The following is a 9575-nucleotide window of genomic DNA, read 5'->3' on the forward strand; positions in this document are numbered from 1 at the left end:
AGCCTGGACAATATGGCAAGATCCCGTCTCTACAAAAAATTTTAAAATTAGCTTGGCATAGTGGCACATGCCTGTAGTCCCAGGTACTTGAGAGGCTGAGGTGGGAGGTTTGCTTGAGCCCAGGAGTCTGAGGTTACAGTGGGCTATGATCACACCACTGCACTCCAGCCTGGGTGTCATAGCAAGACCCTGACTCCAAAAAAAGAAAAGAAAAGACCCCGTTTAGCTAACTCAACTCCAGCAACAATCCCCTGCTGTGGGGAGACAGTAGACTGAGTAGTTCTAGTAGAATCCTAGGCAACCTGTGAGCAGGGGCCAGTTGGGTGCATGTGGTCAACTTGATGTCATGCTCTGACCCAAGAACAGGATTCCAGCCAGAGAGTACCCAAGGGTGAGAGGCTGGAGTTACGATGGAGAGTTGGGGCTGACTTGGCCCTAGTGCAGGGGGACTTGGGAGGGTGGGAGGGTGGTAGGCACCTTCTGCCTGCCCAGCGGGAAGTGGGAGCCCAAGGCAAGGGATGGAATGGGAAGGAGTTGGCAGCAGGAGATGGAGAGGTCTAACACCTTGTTGACCACAGCTGTTTTGTCCACTCCGTCCCCTCTCCTCTCCTTCGTGATCCTGTGCTTCCGATAGAAGAGGTACCCTAGTCAGAGAGCCTGGCTTCTGGTCCTGACCTTCCTCTCAGTGTCTCATGACCTAGGCAAGGCCCATAATCTCTCTGGGCCTTAGTTTCCTCCTCTGCAAAATGGGGATCCTCTACTATCCTGCCTTACAGGATTAGGAGACCAAATGATACCATGCCTGGGGAAAGCACCTTGTAAATCGCAAAGCTCTCTACAAACAGAAGGCATCCCTGTTGAACAATTATGTAACCCCCTGACTCAGTACTGGGCTGTGCTGTCTCCTGTCCCTGCCAGAAAGTTAGAAGAGCTGGCTTGGTTACTTCCTGGCAGAACTTAGTTCCCCATCTGACAAATGGGGATAATACCTCTTGCTGTCCTGCTTCATGGAGTTACGGTGAGAATCACAGCAGATCATGTAGGTCTCAGAGATTTATGTGATGTTAATTATAATAATAATAGCACAGAAGAAAGTTCACACTCCTGACCTGCACTTGAAGAGCCTCTGAAATCTGGCAACACCCTTCTTGCGTATTTGTGGCTGTCAGCAGGGACTCTGGGCCTCACTCAGTTCTTCTAACTGCTGTGGCTCTTGCCTTCCTGGGCCTCTCAGCATTGCACATCTTAGCACTCAGTCATATACCAAGTGGACTGTGTCTAAGTTAATGTGCTTCTGTCTTTTTGCACCCTGGAAACTGCCCACTCTCAGAGGACACTGGGCTATGAATATCTTTTCATGTTTCCTAGCACTCAGTGCAAAGGCTTGGCACACAGTAGGCATTCCATAAATGTGGAGTAAATGATTTATGTTTTAAATGTTCCTAACGTACTTGTCCATCACATCTGTCCCAGAGTAGTCATATTTGATATGTAGTTCAGATTTGATAACTACTACTTAAAAAAAAACAAAACTGAAAGCATTAAGAAGTCTGAAGAGAAGTTGAGGAATAAGGTCAGTGGCCCTGCATCCTGGAGGGGGCAGGGAAGAGCCAATTACTCAATTATGGGATGTCTGATACTTAGGCAACAAATCAGGCTAAGAGGTGGACAAGGCTTTGGGGTTATGAGTCCTAAATCTCGTGTTCAGGCCCTAGCTCTGTCCTTTGTTAGCTGAATCCCTTGGGCTTAAGAACTAGTCTGTTAGCTCCAGTTTCACCAGCTTAAGAGAGATATTCCTCCCTTACTGACTTACAGCCATGGGGCAAGAATGAGATGTCATCTGTGGAAACCACAATACAAATTTGTATTGAAAAGTAGGAGGTCAGAGCCCTAAGGATTCTGGTAAATTTCTCTAACTGTTCCTAATACTACCTGAAGAGGGCACTAGAGCCCAGAAGCAGGGTTGGCCAGAGTGAAAATTCTCTTTTGGGTCCTCCCCTTTGTGGACTCCTCCCACCACAGTTCCACTCCCCTTACCACCACCCCCCGCTAGCAAATACCTTCCAACCCCCCAACCTGCCAGTAATTTTTCCCGCCACAGATTGCAAAACATTCTCTCTCTTTTGCATATGTGCAGGGGCATAGGCTGACTTCTCTGTGTTTCATGATATAAGCAGAAAGACTGGGCCCCACATATGGGATAATGGCCAGGATTGGGGTCCTGATACAGTTTTTGTTATTGTTTTTTGTTTGTTTTTGAGACAGGGTCTTGCTCGGTGGCCCAGACTAGAGTGCAGTGGCATCATCACAGCTCACTGCAACCTCAAACTCCTGGGCTCAGGCAATTCTACCTCAGCCTCCTAAGTAGCCAGGACTACAGGCGCACACCACCACACCTGGCTAATTTTTTTTCTATTTTTGTAGAGACAGGGTCTTGCTCTTGCTCAGGCTGGTCTCAAATTCCTGGCCTCAAGTGATCCTCCCACCTCAGCCCCCCAGAGTGCTGGGGTTATGGGCGTGAGCCACCCCACCCTGCCCAACTCAGTTTTGTGACATCTTTTGCTGTCCTGGGTGGTCCCTTCCAGCTGAAGCATTATTTCCAAGAAGGAATCTGAAGTCAGTTGTCAGAGTAAAGGGTAAAATTAGAAGTAGGAGCCAAGAGTGGAGGTTGAGTTCCTTGGTTCTGCATCCCCCACCTCAGGGGAGTATGGAGCAGGTAGGGATTAGGTGGAAGGAATTAGCAGAGGAGGGAAGCGGCGAGTGGGGGAATTGGGGATCCCTGTGCTCTTGGCCTTGGGCAAGTTACTTTGCTTCTTCCTCTGTGCAATGTGACTGACAGCAGTAACTCTTTCACGGGGTTATGTGAGGAATAAAATGAGGTCATATAAGCAAACCACCAAGAGTGGCACTTGTCCCAGAGCAAATGAAGGTGGCTCCTACCACACCCTGTCTACTGCCCCTTCTGTGAGTTTCCCGGGGGGACATTCATGGTGACAGTCCCCAGGTAAGGAAAGAGGATGGCTGGACTTAGAGGGGGTGTGTGTACTGAGGTGGGAGGCTGATTCTGGGAATGTGGCTTGAGCTGGCTGGAGGGGCCACAAAGGAGGCAGGAAATGACAAGGGTCCGGTAGCCAGGATTGGCAGCTACTACCAGCCCCCAGAAGGGCCCCTCCTCCTGGCTCCTGTTTCCTCGATGGCACCTTTGGCTCACTAAAGGCTCATCCTGGGCAGGGCTGGTAGCTGCATAGTGAGGAACAGCCTTGAATGGGGCTGCCTTATTGATCGGTGTGGGCAGAGCTTGTGGCCTCAGGCCCGGTGAGGTCAGGAGGTCAGAAAGGCTGTGTGAGGCAGCACGTAGGGCCCAAACTCCCCCCCCCCAACTTCTGGTTTCCCAGACCTGCTGCCCTGCTGCCAGGATGGGAGCAGAGCCAGGGAAGTAGGGGGCTCTGGGGAAAATAGAAAAGCCAAGAGCCATATTGGTGGTTTCAGTTCTTGCCAGTGAGATTAAAACATACACAAGACTTGAACCCATGAGAGCCAGAGGTCAGCCCCATTCCATCCTCACGGCTCCCACCACCCCCACTGCCCGGTGGGCCCTGCTGTCATGACAGTCCCCATGGGACCTGGAGAATTCACAGCTTGCCACCTAAATTCTCCAGTTCATCCTCCTGTCCCTGACAGTAGGTACAAAAAGAGGTATTTGCCTCCAAAGCTTGTCCTGGCATTCCATCCTGCAGGGCACAAAGTGAGTTTAGGTGTCTCCTCAGCATGGCTCTGTCCCTGAGTTTAAAGCTGGTCTCTGAATTCTTCCTGCTTTGGGGCCTCAGGCTGGCCCTATGACGTCCTTCGATCTCAGAGTTGAGCTCTGGACAGTTCCTTTGGCCCCTGAGATGTCACTGCTGGCACTGGAGTGTCCATGGAACAGGCTGGCGTTGAGCTGATAGCCCCTTGATGGGGATTGGGAGTGGTGTGGGAAGGCGTGGCACAGGCAGTGGTGGTGAGTGAGGTGGTGGACGTGACCAGGAGGGGGCACCCGGTCACCTGTCCCCTCTCCTGCAGGCCTCCCCCGTGTACAACTTCAGCTTTCCCCGGAGGAAATTGGAGTAGATTCGGAAAAGTTTGCACAAAGTGTCTACAGTGAACGTTCGGAGTGGAGCAGCTGAGGCTGCGACTGGAGGGGAGATGGCTTCCTTCTGCCAAGGGGAGAATAGGAGGTTACTGCAGTGCTGGGGACCCTGGAGGGGAGCAGGATTAGGGACAGAATAGGGAAGTAAGGAGAGCCCCAGTATTCCTTCACAGGACCCTTCTCTCTGTCTTACAAAGGACACACGGAAGTGTCCACTGTTACTCACCTGGGCTCCCAGCGCCCGAAGCAGGGACGTGAGGCTGCGCAGGCCGCTGACGGCTTTGTCCATGTGCAGCTGCAGGGTCTCTGATGGCTGGGAGGAGTTGGCCAACAGGGCCTGGCCCCTCAGGACGGCTTCTGAGAGCAGGGCCAGGCCCTGCCAGACTTCCACAGCCTGCTGCCCGACCTACAGGGAATGGAGACTTGGAGTTAGCTGGCCCAGCCATCCCCTCCCCCCTCAGCAGCCCCAGGCACCAAGTTAAGCAAACAGAAAGTATGCAATAAGGTTTGTTGAATGAATAAATGAATGAATGCTTGAACAAATGAATGAGCATATTCCACACAGCCCTCATCTCTGCTGTTCCATTTCTTCTGTCTCCATCATTCTCCCTTCCACCCTATCAGTTTCCCAAAACGAGACTCCCCAAGAGGAAGGAAAACATGAACTCACCTCCATCCTCTTCCAGGCATAGAAGTTAACTTTGGTGTCTGGGACAGTGATATTCTCACTCAAGCTGCAGCCTTCGGCACAGCCCATCTGAAACGCACCGCAGGAGTCAGGCGCCTCCTGGCAGGCCTCTGGTTCCTGGACCACCGGCCATTGGACACCCCTTACCTAGCTTCCAGGTATGCTTTGGGGCTACCACCTATTATCATCCTAGGAGGATCCAACTTCCCACCTCCACCCTGAACCCTGTTGCTGGATCTTGGAGGGGAACCCTGGAGCCCTGCAAGTGAGTTCAGTGGAGCATGCTGGGGAGGAGGCCTCACCGTGACATTCTCTGCCTCCTTGGCTTCCAGGATGTACCTCTCCAGCACTCGGCCATCACAGATGAGGCTGAGGCGTGGGGGGGCGCCCAGCACTGGGAGGCCCAGAGAAAGCAGCAGCAAGGACGGCAGAAGCAGCCGGGCAGGACATTCTAGAAGAGAGCCAGGCTGAGTGTGAGGCCAGGAGGGGAGGAGAAGGGTTGGTTTGGAGAGACACGTTCACTCATCCTGCGCCTCTGCCCCCAGCTCGTGCCTTCTGACCCCAACCTTGCCAGCGCTCAGCCACCGCAGCCCTCATTCAATCCGGTGGCCTGTGCGCACCCCACCCCCCAGCTACCGGCATCCACTTCTCCGGCCAAACTTCAACCCCGGTGTGACACAGGCTTCCCCTCTCGCGGGTCCCGCTTGTTGCTCTAGGACTCAGGTATCACCTTAGCAGCTTCCCACCCACAGAGCGGCGCCTCTTCTCCCCGAACCCCCAAACCTTGTCCCCGTCTCCAGGTCAGGTTTTTGCCGTCCACAGGGACTCCCCAAGCCCTGCTGGCACCTGGAGACTGCCCCACCGCCCTCCCCCTTCCGGGGTCCTTGAACCAGGTCACCTCCCGGCCAATAGCCCCAGCGCTAAATCCCTCCTCAAACAGGGGCCCGGGCCGGCGGGAGCTCCGCAGCCCGCGGGCACTCACCGCGCACCCCCATCTCCGCGCCTCGCCCGGCCTCTCAGCGACCAGGGGCTCGGCCGGCGCCCATGCCGGGAGCCCTCATCCCGGGAAGCTCGGCGGGGCAGTACGGTCGCACCGGCCTGAAGGAGGGCGCCGCTGTCCAGGGGGCGCGGGCACGTCGTGGCCGCCGAGCCCGGGGTCGGAGGAGAGCCGGCGCGATGGCCCTGGCCAGGGTCCGGGAGTCCGGCGCGGCGCAGCGACCGGCCAGGGTTGGCTCGGGGACTCTGCGGCTCCGGCCGGGGGTCGGGGCTGTTATCAGCATGTGTGCGTGCGCGGGTGGGGGTGGGGGTGAGACTGTGTGCGTGAGGGGTCGCCGGGGGTAGGGGCCACCCGGGGTCAAAGCAGGGGGCAGGACGCCTGGGTCGGGGGCTCTCCGGGGCGGGAGAAGGGCTGCTGCGGGTGCGCGCGGGGCACCAGGCTGCCCTGGACCCCTGGGCTCTGGGAGGGGAGCGCAGCCCGGGGCGCACCCGCGGGATGGGCGGAATGCCGGCGGGCGCCGGGAGAGGAGAGCCGTCGGGGAAAGGCTGGGTACCGGACACCTCTCCTGGGGATGTCCCGGTCTTGGGCAGGGCTCATAGGTGCCTGGGTTCCTGGGTTCCCGCCAAATAGCTGGGTCTGGAAGCCCGGAAGCTGCTGGCTGGAGCAACTCGGTTGGTTGCCTTCCTTCTCACAATCCCAGAACGTGTTCTAGAAACCAGTGTTGTTTGTGTTGGGGATGGGGACAAAGGCAACAAGAAATTTGAGGTTCTTTTTCCCCTACTCCTCACTTTCTAGGACCCTTAAAACTCAGAAACTTACCTTTTAGGGCAAAAAGCACATGTCACACTGTGCAGGACACACATGCACTTTGACATCTGGGGTTTTTTGACCTGTAGTATAGGTTAACCTACGTGGCGAAATTCTTAAGAACCCTGAAATAGAGCTAACGCCAAGAGTGATGGGAGTTGGGGCTTTACAGCTAAGCTTTTGTGGTTTCTGGGAGCCCTGAGGCAGAGGGGCAAGCTCCCCAGAGCAGGAGTCCAAGGCTAGCTGGCCTCTCAAACCTTAGAAAGTGGCTTGGGTGCCCTCACCTGTCAAATGGGTGTGATGAAAGTACCAGCCTCACTTCGCTCAGGTTTCATAAAAGACACACTCCCTACTTAGACTCATGGTATTCAAAATATTTATTTATTATTAATTAATTATTTATTTAGAGATGGGGTCTTGCTATGTTGCCCAGGCTGAAGTTCAGTGGCTATCTACAGGCGCAATCCCACTACTGATCAGCATGGGAGTTTTGACCTGCTCTGTTTCTGACCTGGGCTAGTTCACCCCTCCTTAGGCAACCTGCTAGTCCCCTGCCCCTGAGAGGTCACCATATTGATGCCAATTTAGTGTGGACACCTGACAAGCATAGTGCACTACAGCCCAGAACTCCTGGGCTCAAGTGATCCTCTCGCCTCAGCCTCCTGAGTAGCTGGGACTACGGTCACATGGCACCACTCCTGGAGATGTTGGAGATAGTTTATTTGTGTATTCACTGCCTCTTTTGTGCAAGAGTAGAGCAGAGATAAGATGGATACCCAGGGCAGTATGTTAAGAACTGGAGTGTGCAGATCTGAGCTGTAAGAGCCTGGAAGAGGAAGAGCTCACCTTTAGCTGGAGGAAATCAAGGACGATTTGATGGAGGAGGTGACAATGAGCTCAGCCTTGACCAGGGCTGGAGGGGGTCAGGGGTGTCAATGGGAAGAGATGTGAGGTGGGTGGAGGAGGGTCAGGTGGGGGGTGGGTGGAGAAGGGAGAGGTGGGAGATGAGGCCAGAGTGCTGGTTAGGGAGGCATCGTGCTGGGAAGAGCCTTGAATGCCACTCTGAAGAATTTGGATTTTGTTTGGAAAGAGTGGAAAACATTCACTCATTCATTCAAGAGATACTTAAGGGATACCCATTCTTGGCCAGGGACCTGGGGATAAGAGCAGCAAATGCCACAGACAGGAATGCCTGCCCAGGGGGAGCTGACATTCTAGTGGGGAGGCCACAATGAACACAAAGATAGAGGATCTCATGGCTGTAAGGACTAAGGAGAAAAGGCAGAGTGGGGCCCAGGAGTTGTGGATTTAGGTAAGGGAGTTGGGGACTCTGGGCTGATGCAGGTGAGGGAGGGAGCCGGGAGGGGGTGTGGGGTGGGGGAGAGCATGATCAAAGAGGGATTTGGAGAGATGGAAGGGTGGGGGTCAGGAGACAGGCAGGTGTGCTTCTGCCTGGAAGTGACACAGGCCTGGCTCCCTCGGACCCTGCCCACCTTGCGCCTGCTCCCGGCCCTCCCCAAAACTGCCGTCAGGGCTCCCAGCCCCACTCAGCCGTCAGAGACTGGGTCTACTTCCTTTCCAGAACCCAGCTGTGGGACATGAACACGCACACTCACGTCCACACATGTCCGCACGTGCATTCTGTCCCAACCCACCCTCCTCCCCAGGCTCTGCTCTCCCGGGCCCCTGACTCCTGTGTCACTGCCCTGACCTAACCATGGAGAGGGGGCCAGGGACAGATGGTGGGGTGGGGTGGACACAGCCTGAGGAGAAGGAGGAGCCTTTTGGGCTGTGGGACCTGCCCCTCCCTGCCTCACACAGCTCAGCAGAGGTCCTTAGGTCCCTGCCTGCCAGAGGGAAGGGATATGGGCCAGGAGCACCAGCTTCTGGATGCTGGAGCCTGCAGGGACAGGCGGTGGCTGCCTCGTCCCCTGGGGCCTTTGGAGAGAAAGCTTTGATTGCAGCGTGGGAGGGAAGATAGATGGCAGGATCTTGGTCTGCGCCAGGCCTAGTCCAAAGCCACAGTAATCCTGCTGACAGGTCAGAAGCCGGTTTGGGGTCTGGCTTCAGCCCAGATGCTCTTGGATCCCACCAGTAGTGTCCATTCATCTGTCCTTGAGGAATAGGAAGAAAACAGGACGCTACCTGGGGCTCTCCCTTCGATGCCCGCCATCCCCCCAGCCAGTTCCCCTCTATGTTCCTGCTGGTATTTCTCTGGCACGGTGTGAGCCAGGCCCAGGACTATGGCAGAGTCCCCTCACTGACCCCTCCAGTTGACCCCTCGCCCTGCCACTTGATTAACTTTCCAGTGAGTAGCCTCGTTCGTGTCACTCCTCTGGGCCTGCAGTGGCTCCCCATTGCCTCAGAACTGTGGCCCTCACTTCCCAGACTGTTCTCCGACTGTGCTCTTTCCCATTCCCTCCATCACAGGAGCGCAGTGAGATGGTTTGCGACCTCCCCCACTTTGCTCGCCCCGTGCTTTCCACCTGGATCACCCTCCCACACTATCTCCTTCTTTTCTTGAAAGCCCAAACCCAAGCATTACCTCCTCCACGCAGACTTCCCTGATCCCCCAGCAGGAAATGTCTCCTTCTTCTGCACTGCCATCATTTAGGCCACTCACTGGCAGGACCAGCAGGGACAGCAGTCAAAGATGAGCACTGCACGACTCCAGGGGGTATTCAGAAAGACTCTGATGGCTTTGGGAGGCTGAGGCAGGAGGATCGCTTGATGTCAAGAGTTTGAGACCAGCCTGAGCAAGAGCAAGAACCCGTCTCTACAAAAAATAGAAAAAAAATTAGCTGGGCATGGTGGCACGTGCCTGTAGTCCTAGCTACTTGGGAGGCTGAGGCAGGAGGATCGCTTGAGCCCAGCAGTTTGAGGTTGCAGTGAGCTATGATGGTGCCACTGTACTGCAGCCCAGGAGACAGAGACAAACTCTGTCAAAAAAAAAAAGA

General features: G+C 55.2%; 1 protein-coding gene across 2 annotated transcripts; it reads right to left on the reverse strand.

Moving 5' to 3' along the window:
• Window positions 1–3910: 3910 nt before the first annotated feature.
• Window positions 3911–5886, reverse strand: EPO (erythropoietin). Of its 2 annotated transcripts, none has more exons than XM_012638950.1 (5): window positions 5797–5886; window positions 5117–5265; window positions 4797–4883; window positions 4353–4532; window positions 3911–4190 (listed from the first exon to the last, which is right to left on the reverse strand). In XM_012638950.1, the coding sequence occupies exons 1-5, from the start codon at window positions 5807–5809 to the stop codon at window positions 4038–4040; spliced, it is 582 nt and encodes a 193-aa protein (XP_012494404.1). In that variant the 5' UTR covers window positions 5810–5886; the 3' UTR covers window positions 3911–4037. The 2 variants fall into 2 exon arrangements, with proteins under 2 accessions (XP_012494404.1, XP_012494403.1); XM_012638949.1 differs by having other exon boundaries at window positions 3911–4193.
• Window positions 5887–9575: the final 3689 nt, after the last annotated feature.

This window comes from Propithecus coquereli, unplaced genomic scaffold, assembly GCF_000956105.1.
Source record: "Propithecus coquereli isolate 6110/MARCELLA unplaced genomic scaffold, Pcoq_1.0 Scaffold137, whole genome shotgun sequence".
Classification (NCBI taxonomy): Eukaryota; Metazoa; Chordata; class Mammalia; order Primates; family Indriidae; genus Propithecus; species Propithecus coquereli.

Coding starts and splice junctions, on each gene's coding strand:
- EPO (XM_012638949.1), bottom strand. Junction 4,884..5,116: donor AGGAGGCAGAGAATGTCACG/GTGAGGCCTCCT, acceptor GGTGCGTTTCAG/ATGGGCTGTGCCGAAGGCTG. Junction 4,194..4,352: donor TTCGGGCGCTGGGAGCCCAG/GTGAGTAACAGT, acceptor TCCCCTTGGCAG/AAGGAAGCCATCTCCCCTCC.